Here is a 14903-nt window from a genome sequence, read left to right as displayed (position 1 = left end):
CATGACAAACAAGCCTCAAGGAGACAGGGTCTCCAGTGTAGGCAACAAAGTAAGTATTACCTCAGGCCCTCATCGTAGCTGAGAGATGTCCAATCAGACTGCAGAATCTGCTGGCTCAGAGATTGTTCTGCAATACTTTGTTATGTTAGCATTAATGCTATTTGATGTTGACAGGAGGTGTAAAAGGCAGCTAACTAGTTTAGTCTGTCTGGGGCTGGGCAGACTGTTTGGCAGACAAAAATAACATTTATTTACAGCCCACATAACATTAATCCTCTGCAGACATCATTTCTTTTTAATTTTAATTTTAATTTTTTTCATTTTTCATTATTATTGGCTTGAATTGACTCATATAAAAATGAAAAAGGTCTAGAATTGAAATTTGATTTCTTATTCTTTCATACATGTGTTGTAACAGACCCACCGGAGGAGAAGGGGTGGCAGCAGCGTGTTTGCTGCCGATATTGAAGACGTAGAAGAAGAGCAGTGGAACCGGAAGGACAGAACATGACAGAAGGACGGAGCCGTGCGGTGCAGGGATTGGAGTGAGCGAGCAGAGGAAAGATGCTGACGAATATTGCTAATGTGCTGAGGGCTGGCGCTCAGAAAAATGTAAGTACACTATTTTTAAACTATGGACGGTCTTAGTCGAACACTGCATTACATTCTCGCTCTAAAACCTCCAGTGTTTACCAAAAACAAGCCTGTCATCGCTATTCTGACCTTGTAAGGCCGAGTGATAGCTTGTTTGGCTAACACAGCTAAAGTCTGCATAAAATTGAAACTACAATCGCAGCTCCAGTATTTTGGTTAATACAGACATAAAGACAAAGACCCTTAGATTTTACGTAACGTCTCTCTTTATTTCTCATCATGGAGGTAGTTAGCTTTTCTATATAAAAGTGGATGACCAGTTCAGCAGTAGTTGCATAACTTTTAGTTCATTTTGCCAAGTGGAGGAAAAACGGCAGAACTTTGAACTAACTGACTGTCATTCATACCACAGAGACATTTACCCCATTAAGACTTTTCCAAAAATATTGATGCTGGTAATTCGTTTTGATCTATAATTAGACGACGAGTTCACGTTATGGTACTTTAATACACTAATATGTTATCTTGTTGGTAGCTCACATTATAAGAACACTAGCAGGGAGGTCCTTGAGGATGTCCTAACAAACTGTGGACACTAATTGTTTTAGGGTTTATCGCTAATGATTGATTTTCAGTTTTGTTGTTTGTTTGTTTTGTGTTATTTTTCAATTTATTTGTATGTGTTCTGTCAGAGGCAATTTTATTATCTGATCTGCTGGTTACCCAAAGGTCACGTCTCACTAAAGAGCTAAACAGCAGCAGATTTTAGGTTTGGGTAGCAAAGTGCTCTATTTGTCATCAGCTACACTGAGTGTCAAAAACTGCCAGCAATAAAAGCTGCCATCATATGTCTGGCCAGACTCATAGTCTTGGTTATTTATTTTTGGCCAGATAATTTCTTATTTAAATCAGTGTTATTCCAATTCCAATTTTTCTGTTTAATTTTCGCAAGCGCCTAGTACAGATGCTTCAGTTTTGTAAGATTTTGTTGGTGTTGTAGGAACAGGTGTTTATATTTTTCAAAACAAGAAAAAATTATTGTTTTGGTAGGTATTTATGCCAGTTTGGCTCTAGTATCGAAAAACTAGCAGATTTTAAAGACCTTTTTAGTAATTTTTCCTTAATCCTCCTCTTTCCCTTGGCAGGGAGCTGCACTGCTCATGTCAGCACGCACATATGCTGACTTCACCACCCAGGCTACCTTTGAAATAAAGGTAAGTTTCAAGCATTATGTTGTGTTTTCTGCTGAGCTGATCAATGCACATGGCAGTTATTATGGGTATTTTCTTCTCTCTAGAAATGTGACGTCCACAAGCTGGATGAGGGCCCGGCCACTCAGGTGGTTTTGACTCGTGATGAAGCTCTGCAGTACTACCGCACCATGCAGATCGTGAGGCGCATGGAGCTGAAGGCAGATCAGCTGTATAAGCAGAAGATCATCAGAGGATTCTGCCACTTGTATGATGGCCAGGTAGAGTGTACTATCATTATTTTTTTTTTTATACAGTAAAAATGTGGCAAGAGTGTCACTTCAGAAGAATATTAAATTGCATTTGAGTAAAGTCTGCTTTGAAATACAGCCTGATATCATGTATTATACATTACAGATGCTCAGTGTTAAGTATTGTTTAAAAAAAAACAACTGATGAGAAAGTATCTTCTAAATTTCTTAAACCTATCATTTTTTTCAACTGTATGGATTTTCAGTCTTTTAGAGCACATCTCCACAGGTGTGTGCTCACATAGACTTTAACTCAAGATGTTTTTATTTTCTCCCTTTTAGGAGGCCTGTGCAGTTGGTATTGAAGCAGCAATCAATTTGACAGACCACCTGATCACTGCGTACCGCGCCCACGGCTACACTTACACCAGAGGGGGGACTGTGAAGGAGATCATGGCAGAGCTCACTGGTGAGTCTGCAGTGCTGAGTCACTGTGGCATTTTCAGTTACGATTTTGAATTTTGAGCTCCAGTCATGAATGATTTTGAGATGCAGCTTGTTCCTCTGTTTTTCTTTCACCTCAACTTTCTAATCCTTGTTTTTGTTGTTAATACCCAGGCAGAAGAGGAGGTATTGCAAAAGGCAAAGGAGGCTCCATGCACATGTACTGTAAAAACTTCTATGGAGGAAATGGAATTGTCGGAGCTCAGGTGCATCATCAAAGTCTTACAGGCAGTTTGAAGTGGTTTCTTAATGTATTTGTGTTTCTTTTATCTCATCCTCTTTGAACTCTGTTACAGGATGGGGTAATAATGAGGCTGAAATCTACTGACTCACATGTTGTTGTTTAGTGTAAATCTGCACGTCCTACCAGTATGCTGTCACTTACTAACTGTCATATGTCTTAAACACAGACATAATTATTGGGTCTCATTTGGTAGTGTTTACTGATATTGTGAAAATACAGTGGAACTAAAAGAAGCCTTTATAATCCACAAAGGCCTGACTGGTGCTCTACCTTTAATGATACAACCTTGTAACAATAAACAACATCAGACTCTGTGTTTCATGAAGCAGCTTTTTGGAATGTTTTTTTAAATGAGCATTTTATACATTAACACTGACCTAATGTATCCCCTGACATCTCTGAATTCTCCTCAGGTTCCGCTGGGCGCTGGGGTGGCTCTAGCCTGCAAATATATGGGCAGGGATGAGGTGTGTGTCGCTCTGTATGGCGATGGTGCTGCCAACCAGGTATGGCACAGAAGACACTGTGGGTTTTAATCTCATCCTTTTTTTTTTTTTTTTTTTAGAGTTAATACTAAGAATTTACTTCATTAACATCCATTCATCTGTCCTCCCACCTGATAGTCATGTTCAGGGTTTATTTCTACAGCCCATACGAGCTCCCATTAACAGCAACTTCAGCCACCAAGTTGCTGTAACATTAATAATATTACGTTTTGAAAAGTGCAAAAATCTTGTGTCTGAAATCATATGTGCCTGTAAACACTGGGCTAGCAACTTCATAACAAATACATTGCATTGAACTAGACCGGGCATGTATTGTTGGATAAGATGAATAGTCAAAGCTCCTAGTGATCTTATAGGCATCCTGTCGCTGAGCTTCGTGTCCTTTGTGTATTTCACAGGGTCAGATTTTTGAAACCTACAACATGGCAGCTCTTTGGAAGCTGCCTGCCATCTTTATCTGTGAGAACAACAGGTATGGCATGGGCACATCTGTGGAGCGAGCTGCAGCGAGCACAGACTACTACAAGAGAGGAGACTTCATCCCTGGTCTGCGGGTACTGTTCTTACACATGTCCCCTCCCCCCGAAACTGACTATGCAGTAGAATTTGTGTACATTACCTTTATATTCTTGCTCTGTTACGTTTTACTTTGTTATTTTGATATCTGTTGTGATTACAACACGATAATGCTTTTCAAAAAAGTGTCTTCCCACTGAATACGATAGATACACAATACGTTTCCCTGTATATGCAGTAACTTTGGACCTCAGAATAAATAAATTGAATTTCTTAACGCGTGAAAATGCTTGTTAGCATTAGGTATGTAATGTATTCTTTTAAGTTGTCGGTGAAATTTGGGGATGTTTCTTTTTAATGTCCAGGTGGATGGGATGGATGTTCTGTGTGTTCGGGAAGCAACCAGGTTTGCAGCTGATCATTGTCGATCTGGCAAGGTGAGCGGAAAACAGTGGATTACATAAAGCAGGAAATGTGATGTGTCATATTTCTCGGCTGAATTATTTTTTTCCTGCGTTTCATCAGGGTCCCATTCTCATGGAACTTGAGACTTACCGCTATCATGGACACAGTATGAGTGATCCTGGTGTCAGGTAAATGATCAGTTCCTGTCCTATTTAAATGACTCTTTTTTGGAGGTGTTTTTAAAATGTTTTTATTTATTAATTGATTTACTAGTATATTAATCATTTATATCCTGTCCTCACTGTGCTACTGCCCCTTGCTTCTGCCACAGTAGTCTTCATGTACTCTTCTCCCTGCTGTAGTTGCCTTGCAACGCTGTGACCACATCCCAGGGATGGACTCAACACAGACACTAACATGGCTATTGGCTTTAGCAGGCGAATGTCTGACTTGAATAATACAGGAGGAAGTTCTCTGATTAGAAATGTAACCATACTTGGAGTTATTAGCAAAGTTAAAGTTACATTTTGTTCTATTGCTTGCTGGTTTTTGCACAATGATCCCAAATCAATCATCTTCATATCATACAGTGGTTAGTCAATGTAGTGCATTGCTTTTAATCAGAAGTTTCAAATACTGAAGTTACAGCAATTTGATTTAGCATCAGCTCTAAAAAAAAAGTGTAGTAGTGCATCCCTACAACATCCCTGCACCAATCTCTCCCCTTTCAGTTACCGCACACGTGAGGAGATCCAGGAGGTCCGCGGTAAGAGTGACCCCATCTCCATGCTGAAGGACCGCATGCTCAGCAACAATATGGCCAGTGTGGAGGAGCTCAAGGTACTTATAGTTTGTAAAAAGAACAAATGCTCACACTTATGTATTTTTTTAGTGGCTTTTAAAACATTCATTTAAATTTAGATTTCAAAGTCTAAATTTAATTCATAATTATAGTGAGAGTCAGGATTGTGTATATTGAGGAAGTGAGCCGCAGCCTCCAGCTGCACACACAAAGCTGCAGTGCTTTGTTTTAACACAAGAGTTTCTGTCTCGGCTCCACGGTCACCTGCCAGATGAGCTCACTACAGCACAAATACTGTTAAGAAGTTGGCTTCAGCCATCAGACAACCGGATGTGCAGTTTTATGTCTGCAGTTTGGAAGTGGTTGTAGTTTCCAGTTGAATAAGAAAGAAGAATGTAAATTGTCTCTTTTGTAGGCATGGTTTCATGCCTGTGTGTGAGACATGTTGTCCATCTTTGTAAATGTCAATGGTTGATCTGAACTGTAGGTGTGAAAGCACCCTTCAACCCCTTAGATACACATTGGTCTACTATATGCTGTATGGATTGATGTATTTTGTCCACTGCAGGTGCCTCAGTGATCAAGATCTGTTAAGATAGTCCTCAACACATTTTTTTAATAGTGAATAAATGTATTGAATTGAGCACACACATAACTTTATTTTCTCTAATTGAACAGAAAACCCACATAACCAAATACCTTTGGTCGTGCAGATGTACTCTAACAGACTGTTGGAGTAATTCCTAAAATTTTCTACTATGTCTGTAGGAGATTGATGTGGAGGTGAGGAAGGAAATTGAAGAAGCCACTCAGTTTGCCACCACAGATCCCGAACCCCAACTGGATGAATTGTGCAACCACATCTTTCACAACAATCCACCTCTGGAGGTGCGAGGCACAAACCCCTGGGCCAAGCTGAAGTCTGTTAGCTGAAGTTTTGTCATCACCCTGCCCACCCAATTATGATATATTAACACCCTGACCCCTACCCCTCAAATATACTCACACATCTACACACACACTCATATAATATACCATGATCTAGTGCCTCAGATCCAGAGCTTGAAAAATCAGCAAGTAAATTAATTGGAGTGCTGTTTATTTTATCAACAGGGACCACATTCACAAAGAGATTCTGAGAATATAACAAAGATTGACAAGAACATAAATAGACAAAACCTTTTTCAAAACTTTGTTTTATGCTGTAATTCACAATCAGGGGTATCAGGGCTCGTTTTTCTGCTTTCAGAAGAGCCAGTTACTGCCAGTCAAATTTGTACCATTTGAAAAGCAGCTTCCACAATCAGCTGTTCTGTCCCATATCTATTTATATTTTTCTTGAAGAATATTCAACCATTGGGAAACTCACCACAATGCAGATCTTTCGTTTAATGTTTAGCCATCCAAATCACAGTCCTGGGTGTTGGTAGATTATTTAAAGTTCTGTCTTGTACAATTACCAAAAGATATAAATTAATAACAGTTTTTTTGTTTTTTGAGGGATGTAAATAACATAAAGCACTTATCTTCAGAAGGTTTTGTTAATCGGGCCCCATGTGAATATATTTAAGATTCAAAATTTGCTTGTTTGACGATTATCTCTGGTCACTTTTGAGGTGCAATAAAACAAATGTCCTTCCTTCACTATTCATCTGAGAATGTCCAAGCTGTTAAAAAAAAAAAAAAAAAGACTTTGTACTCTTTATACTGAAGTGTACACGATAAACCATTCAGTCTGAGTTAACTAGTTCTTTTTTTTTTCTTGTCTTTTATTTAACCCCCTGTTATAAAGACACCATTAAAGGCAGCAAGGCAAAGACTATCTCCATATGTTTATCTCTTAATATGTATGGTAAAACAAAATTAAAAAAAATACCAAGGGAAAGGTTTGAAATTTTAATTTGTCTTGCCAAACCACACATGTGCCTGGCAGGCATTGTATTGTCTAGTGGATGAGTCTATCCTCAGGTGATTTATCCATCTAGAAAGTCAGCTCTTCACGGTGTGTTCATATTCATGTGGTTATTCTGCAGATACTCAGGTGCTCGGGTGCCTTTGGAGTTTCACAAACATCAACTGTTCATTGTCATATATTTAGAGAAGCTCTTACTCTGTTTTTATAAAAATGACCACAAGCTGAACCATCAATGATGAATGTTAACATAAAGACTTTTAGTCAAAGTGCATTCATCATCAAAGCTTCGCTCTTCACATGATGCTGGATTAGGTGTTGTTGTTTCAGCAGAGAGAACCTCAGTAGCTTCATGTGCCGCTTTGGCTCACATGACACCAGAAGTGGAACGTGACTTACAGGGATACATTTTGAATTTGTCTGCTTTTTTCTTGTCAAATACTTGAACACATGAACTGAGTGACACCTCAGGTAGCAAAATGAAAACGGCCCATATATCTACATAGTGTAACACTAGTGTGACATTGTAACAACTTAACGGGTTAGAAGCGAAGGGTCTTTTCTCTGTAATGTGTAAAGTATTCATAAGAAGACAAACTACAATTTGAAATGTCTGTACCTGTCTTGAAACAATTGAAAATGCTTACAGTGTATTTGTTGTTGTAAACTGTTACATTGAGGGTGGCGGATGATGCAAGGAAACGCTCCATAGAATCACTGGTTTTATGCATGCGTGGCTTGTAATAAAAATCTTGTAAAGTACTGTGTTTGTGTACTTGTTTTGGTCTATATGCACAGCTGTTGTCCACAGCTTTGACCTTGTACATCAGTGAACAGCCAATGCATGTTACCATTTCAGTAAAGTAAAGATTGGTTTATTAAAAAAAACAACAAAAAAAAACAGGGACATGATTTTCAAATTAAAACCTTTTTGTTTTGTGGGTGTAGACGTAGCACCCATGTGAACATTTGCTTTTCCCGTTTCATTTGTGGCTTGTTTTTTGTTTTGTTTTTTGCTGCTTATGCCAGCCAAAGTTCTTCTGGTTTAGGGAGGGAATAAGTCTCATCTTAAATTACTTAAGTGGAGTACAAAAATCAGCACTAATGAGCAGTTTCTTTTACAAGTCAGTCTGAGTCTGAGTCATCGCTGATGAAACCGACATTAGTCTTAGAAAATTTGCTTGGCTTTTTTTTTGTAAATTAACATCAGGATAACAGCGACGGGGTCTCGTTACAAGCTACAATAATTGATTTTTGTCAGCAAGACAATGGTGATGGTGGATGGTGAAGTGGTTTTACAGTTTTACAACAGTTTAAAAATCAGATGAATTGGCTAAACGCCACAAAGAGTTACAGACTGAGGTGTTGATTCTTGGTGGACACAGCAATATATGAGCAACATGGCCAAAATGACCATTCCCAGGCAGAGCCTCCAACCTCTCAGATACCACATCTTATTTGACTACAATGTTAAGAGCCACCATGCTGAGTGATCTAATTGTACAGGGTCCCTCCCTCGTTTCCCAGCATTACTACAGTACATGACTGGCCCCTGGTGAAGAAGTAACTGTCTGAAGCACTAAAGACAGTCTTGTGGACACAAGTAGTTTTGACAGCTAAGGAATTGATCTCGACTGACAAGCATTCGTATGTTTGGCATCTTCTGCAATAAATCTACCTCATAACCTCATTTGTTTGACATTTCACATTTCGCATAGGTTTTCTATGAATGACAAAACATCTGTTCAAACACACATAAGTTCCCCTACATTTCTGCATAAAATAAACTGGTTCTCAGCATGATGTCTGAAAACATTTGACTATGTTTATCTGTAGTTAATTCAAGGTGTGATTGGGAGAAAATCTATTCTCTGTCTCTAATCTCTAATCTATGAGATAATGGGCTTAAAACCTAAATATATTGCAAAACATTAGAAAATATTACAACGACTCACTGCTGCCACCCAGGGCCTGTAACTGCAGTATGATGTCTCCTTGTAAGTATACATTTGATTGTGTACCTTAGCACAGGCGTGTTTACGGTATGTGTGTGAAGTAATCAGACCAGAAAGACAACCTATTTGTTAGTGATGAAGACTGTAGTATAAGGTAAGGAGTGTCAGTTGCTTCTCACATCAAGATGTTGAACATTATTTCCAACACGCTGAGGACGGCTGTTCAGAGAAAAGTAAGTCTGGCATACTTACACTGTGAAATACCAGAAAATTGACCAATGGAGTTTGTTTTTATGATGAGGCTTTCAAATTCAGTATAAGTATTATCAAAAGAAAGAAACAAAAACAGAAATTTCTTATGTTCTAACATTTTGTCTAATTTTTTTTGTCTAATTTTCTGTACCATATATGTGATTCACTTGTTATTATAAGTCTCGCCCGTAGTCAGCTGGGATAGGCTTGGATAAGCGGTATAAAAAACATACGGACAGATGGACTTTCATAATAATGTAACGACTGAACTAACGGACCTGAACACAAATGCACGATTCTCAAAGTTTCAAAATAAAACTTTTATTCACAAAAGGTACAAACTGAAAATAATTCTTCACAGAGAAAAAAAACCTATGCTAATCTAAGAAACAAAAAACTCCCTTGACTCAAGCCAGGCTAAGAAAACAAACAGAAAATCACTTGAACAATGTAACAAAATAACAAGACCTGGCACTGGCAATGGCAGTGACAACGGCAAAGGCAAAGGCATGGAGATGATGCTGGTTGTTTGACACAAGGGACAAGACGAACTGGCACAGGACAAAGGGAGACAAGGACTATATGCACACACACAAGGTAAGGCCACAGATGCAAATAATCAGGGAGGAGACAGATAATTCCAAAGGAGGGGGACAATAGACACAGACAAAGACAGGAAGAAGTGACAAAATAAAACCACAAGACAAGAAATTACAAGACAGCACAGACACGAGCCAAAAATTAAATTGATTGAATAAAGTTAACATCATTTCTTGGACATGACAAATGAAGCATATTCATTTCTCTTTTTGCAGGGAGCTGCAGGGGTGCTGTCAGCACATGCATACAGCAGCTTCACCTCTCACGCTACCTTTGAAATAGAGGTTAAATGCTTTTTTTTTTAATCTGTTTTGTCAAACAAATATATTCACACTACACACTACGATTTATGGTTATTGTTTTCCTTTTTTCAGAAAAGTGACCTCCACAAGCTGGATGAGGGCCCAGCCACTCAGGTGGTTCTGACTCGTAACGAGGGTCTGCAGTACTACCGCACGATGCAGACGATCCGGTGTTTCGAGCTGAAGGCTGAACAGCTCTTCAAGCAGCAGATTATTAGAGGTGCCTGCCACCTGTACAATGGCCAGGTGGAGTACAATTGATATTTCCACTTATATACAAATATATTACATGTGTGTAATAGGAATGTGCAGAGAGACACTCAGACATGTGCAAAAACAACAACAACAACAACAACAATAATAATAGTAATGATATAAGCGCTACCAAAAAGGGAAAGCTGTAAACCTACCTTTTTAAATACAGAGAGGGACTGGAAGATGGTTCCACATCAGGGGAGCTTGATAGACGAAGGCTCTGGCTCCCATTCCACTTACTCTGCACAGTTCAAGATATGAAGATGCCTGAACATTAGGGCTTTGTAGGTGTGGATCTTAATTTTATGCTCAGTATATACAGGGAACCAGTGCAGAGAAGCCACGGTAGGAGAAATATGATCTCTTAATATAATTCTTGTCAGTACATGCACAACAGCATTATGGATCATCTGGACAGTCTTGATAGAATTATTGGACTAGTCTTGATCATCTTTGTAATTATAAAGATGATATGGAATTGGAATAATATAATACAGTTAACAATGAAACTAACTACATCTTCCTGTCTGCAGAAAAGAGAGTAGCCTAACAGATTACACAAGTCATTGTCAAGAGTAGATGCAATTTGAAGCAATCACACAAAATGGGACCTACGCCTTGCACTGCCAGCAATACAGGCACCACCCAATCGAGGAAGCTTCACTGAGTTGACACATATTGCGAGTTCAACAGGAAAACAAAAGATAAGTAGCATTATAACAAACTACCTCAGCAAATTTTATTTTAATCCGGCTTTGCCACTCCTTTTCAGTGTGTGCTTTCTCTCCATGATCCTGTTGTCTTCCTGCACAAATACCCAATGCACTCATAAAAACACTAGCTATTTGACGTTTTTGTAATAAAATATTCATATCAACACATTATTTGTGATTTACCAAATACTATGGATTCCACTCCACATAATCAGTTAATAATCAGAGCTGCAAAATCTTCTGAGTTTGTCTTCCCCACCTGGATCTTGTTGATGCACCAATGATGCTGTCAGCCTGTCCCTTCTGTGTGGATTTTGCATGTTCTCCCTGTGCCTGCGTGGGTTTTTTCTGGGTACTCTGGCTTCCTCCCATAGTCCCAAAAACATGTACATTAAGTTAACTGGCTACTCTATTTTACCCCTAGGTGTGAGTGTGTGCATGTATGGTTGTCTGTCTTTGTGTGTCAGTCCTGCGATTGACTGGCGACCAGTCCAGGGTGAATGACGCCTCTTGCCCGCAGTCAGCTGTCCCAAATCTCAACAAAAACCATTCCCATTTTCCCAGTTTCCAAAAAAATATATCTTTTTGCTTTCTCCTTGTAGGAAGCCTGTGCAGTTGGTATTGAAGCAGAAATTAACTTAAGCGACCACCTGATCACTGCATATCGTACTCATGGTTTTGCTTACACCAGGGGCGGGTCGCTTGAAGAAATCATGTCTGAGCTTGCTGGTAAGTTTTGAACGTGCTGTATTTTGGCCCAAGTTCAGTTTTTCTGTGTTGTCACCGTTCTCATCACTTGGTTTTCAGGTAGAAGTGCAGGTATTTCAAAGGGCAGAGGAGGCTCCATGCATATGTTCGCTAAAACGTTCTATGGAGGAAATGGTATTGTTGGATCTCAGGTAAATACTCAACATAATGACAACAACTGTAGTGGCTTAACTGAAGCAACTCTCCACTAACTCCAGCAGGTTGTTACGTCACCTGTCATTTTTATACAATTTTAATACTGGCTCTACAGTGATTAGTATTGCTCTTGTGTAGCAATGAGGGACTGCAAGAGAAATATAAGAAAGAATCGGGTTGTGGTGGCAGCAGGATAAACGGTGTATTTCAGACATCACTCTCCACAGCAACATTTTCCACCTCCTCTTGAGGTATTTCAAGACCTTCCCAGGCCAGATGAGATATGCAACTCATATACAATGAGTTCTTGGTCTGGCCCCACTTGTCCTCATAGTTGGATGTGCTGCAAAACGTCCAAAGGAAAGTGCCAAGGAGTCATCTCAATCAGATGTCCCAATCAACTCAGCTGGCTCCTTTTCAGTGGAAAGGAGCGGTAGCTTTACTGTGAGCTCTCTGCCTTCCAGTTCAGCTCCCTCTTGACCACAACAGTCCAGTACTATGCCCATACCCATCATGTTCCCTGTTTCCCCAATCCTGAGATATAAACTGCGTAACTCGGAGCAGTAACTCATGCAACAGTTTTGGGCTTCCTTGTCAGCCTAGACAGCATCTCAGGGCAAATCTCATCAGCTGTTTTCATTCACATGGATAGTATTACTATTTAAAGTTAAGAATTATGTAACTTTGTCTCTGTCTGTACTGTCCTGAGGTTCCCCTAGGTGCTGGTCTAGCTTTTGCTTGCAAGTATCAGAACAAAAATGAACTGAGTGTTTGTGTCTATGGTGATGGTGCAGCCAATCAGGTACAGTATATGACAGAAATCTTAATGCTTGCAAGTTTACACATTGAACTGATTAACACTGTAACATATCAGTAGCTGTATACACTGGCTTAGAGTAAACAAAGCTTCTTCTCTGTTTCTGTGTTCCACAGGGTCAGGTTTTTGAAACCTTCAACATGGCTGCTCTGTGGAAGTTGCCTGTCATTTTTGTCTGTGAGAACAACAGGTATGCTAAAGGTACGGCAATAAAGCGAGTGTCTGCAAGCACAGACTTCTACAAGAGAGGAGATTTCATTCCTGGTCTCAGGGTACGGTTCTTAATTTTTTTCTTCTGAGAGAGATTTCCCTTACTTGGTAGAGAGACTGTTTGTCTGCATGGTTGTTGCTCTTCAAGAATTAAACTCAATCATTAATTCTGCAGACCACAGACATATGGCCCTGACATTATCACCTTCTATGACCCTTACTTTCCAATGCATTTCAGTGATTCTTAATATCTAAAATTCATCTCTTTTGGTGGGAACCTGTGCAAACTTGTGGCTTTATGTTTAGGTGGATGGGATGGACGTTTTGTGTGTTCGTGAGGCAACCAGGTTTGCGGCTGACCACTGCCGATCTGGGAAGGTGAATTAACAGTTTTTCTTTTTAGGTTGTGTTAATTGTCAACTGATAATTACAAAAATGTATTAATGTATTCTAATAGTTTATGTCATGTCTTTACCATATTTCTGTCTAACTTGTACTGTAACTCAATTTGTATTCAGGGTCCCATTCTTCTGGAGCTTAAGACCTTCCGTTTTGCTGGACATCATGAGGGTGAAGATCACCTGAGGTAAAAGAGCGTGTGTGCTCTTGTGCTTATGTAGTTTTTACTGAGTCACTGTTACTCCTTATTTTAAATTGATGTTGCTGATTGTTGTAACACTGTTTTAGTTTCATGAGGAAGGTAGTGATGAAGGTGATGATGATGATAACAATGACAGATTAAGATTAATTCAACTTTGGCTCTTTGAATAAGTAATAGGTGTAAAAATGTAACGTTCTTGCTCCAATATCTCCCACCCCAGCTATCGCTCACGGGAGGAGGTTGAGAAGGTCCGCAGAGAGAGCGATCCTATCTCTATGCTGAGGGAGCGGATGCTCAGCAACAACATGACCAGCAAGGAGGAGCTTGAGGTAGTTTATTCAAGCTGAAAATTTCTAGGAGCTTTAAACAGGGGAGAGTATGGAAGACAAAATAGTACTGAAGTCTGAGATAAATAAAAAAAATGCACAAATTCCTGACTGAAGGAGGGAATAAGACCTGCAATTGTAGCCAAAATTTCTTGATAAATGAGCTGTAGGTAGCCTGTTACTTTAAATGAATGAAAAGATTTGTAATAAATTGTGATTCACGTATGTTTTGGATGTTTAATCCTATTTGGGATGAGCCTTGACACAGGCATGACACCAGACTAAAATCTAACAAACTACCGGCACTCCGGGTACTCCAGCTTCCTCCCACAATCCCAGTTAGATTAACTGGCTACTCTACATTGCCCTTAGGAGTGAATGTGTGCATGTGTGGTTGTCTGTCTTTGTGTGTCAGTCCTACAATTGACCGACAACCAGTACAGGGTGAACCTCGCCTCTTGCCGCAGTCAGCTGAAGGACAAGCAGTATAGAAAATGGATGGATGGATAGTTTTATTCTCCGTGATCAACAACTTATCCACTGATCAGAATGTTGTAAGCACCCATATGTTCGAATAACATCTGTTTTTGTTCCGCTGCCTGGCCATGTAGGAGGTGGATGTGGGTATTATTAAAGAAGTGGAAGAAGCTGCACAGTTTGCGATTACAAACCCTGAACCCCCACTGGAGGAACTGTGTAACCACATCTTCTGTGGCAGTCCAACCCTGGAGGTGCGCGGCACAAACCCATGGACCAAGCTGAAGTCTGTTTAAAGCGTACAGACTCCTTCTTACTCCCACTGTATACTCTTTCTCTGCAGCATGCGACATTTTAACACAGATCCAAAATGTATGGATCAGATATACACGCAGGGCTGAATCATGCAGGTTAAGTTTTCTGTGTCAACCAGTAATGTTTATTTTAAAAATAAAATTATAAATATTTTTTCATTGAGAATGTTTTTGCTGCTGACAACACAATGACCCTAATGTACTTTATCTGTGGAGGTTTGAGCAAGTTGTTTGCTGATTAATTCACTAGAACT

General features: G+C 39.5%; 2 protein-coding genes across 3 annotated transcripts; both read left to right on the top strand.

The window, feature by feature from the left end:
- Positions 1-457: 457 nt before the first annotated feature.
- LOC124070646 (pyruvate dehydrogenase E1 component subunit alpha, mitochondrial-like) lies at positions 458-7686 on the top strand. The gene is made up of 11 exons (XM_046410738.1): positions 458-612; positions 1740-1808; positions 1892-2065; positions 2378-2504; positions 2654-2745; positions 3197-3289; positions 3688-3843; positions 4171-4242; positions 4331-4398; positions 4942-5050; positions 5781-7686. The coding sequence occupies exons 1-11, from the start codon at positions 565-567 to the stop codon at positions 5943-5945; spliced, it is 1173 nt and encodes a 390-aa protein (XP_046266694.1). The 5' UTR covers positions 458-564; the 3' UTR covers positions 5946-7686.
- Positions 7687-9064: 1378 nt separating this feature from the next.
- On the top strand, positions 9065-14861 carry LOC124070713 (pyruvate dehydrogenase E1 component subunit alpha, mitochondrial-like). 2 transcript variants are annotated; one of them, XM_046410871.1, is made up of 11 exons: positions 9065-9112; positions 9947-10015; positions 10106-10279; positions 11604-11730; positions 11809-11900; positions 12614-12706; positions 12838-12993; positions 13238-13309; positions 13450-13517; positions 13753-13861; positions 14470-14861. In XM_046410871.1, the coding sequence occupies exons 1-11, from the start codon at positions 9065-9067 to the stop codon at positions 14629-14631; spliced, it is 1170 nt and encodes a 389-aa protein (XP_046266827.1). In that variant the 3' UTR covers positions 14632-14861. The 2 variants fall into 2 exon arrangements, with proteins under 2 accessions (XP_046266827.1, XP_046266828.1); XM_046410872.1 differs by lacking the exons at positions 9065-9112; positions 9947-10015; positions 12614-12706 and having other exon boundaries at positions 10139-10279.
- Positions 14862-14903: the final 42 nt, after the last annotated feature.

The sequence above is a fragment of the Scatophagus argus genome, chromosome 14, assembly GCF_020382885.2.
Source record: "Scatophagus argus isolate fScaArg1 chromosome 14, fScaArg1.pri, whole genome shotgun sequence".
In the NCBI taxonomy this organism is placed as follows: Eukaryota; Metazoa; Chordata; class Actinopteri; family Scatophagidae; genus Scatophagus; species Scatophagus argus.
This window is presented reverse-complemented; position numbering and strand designations above follow the sequence as displayed.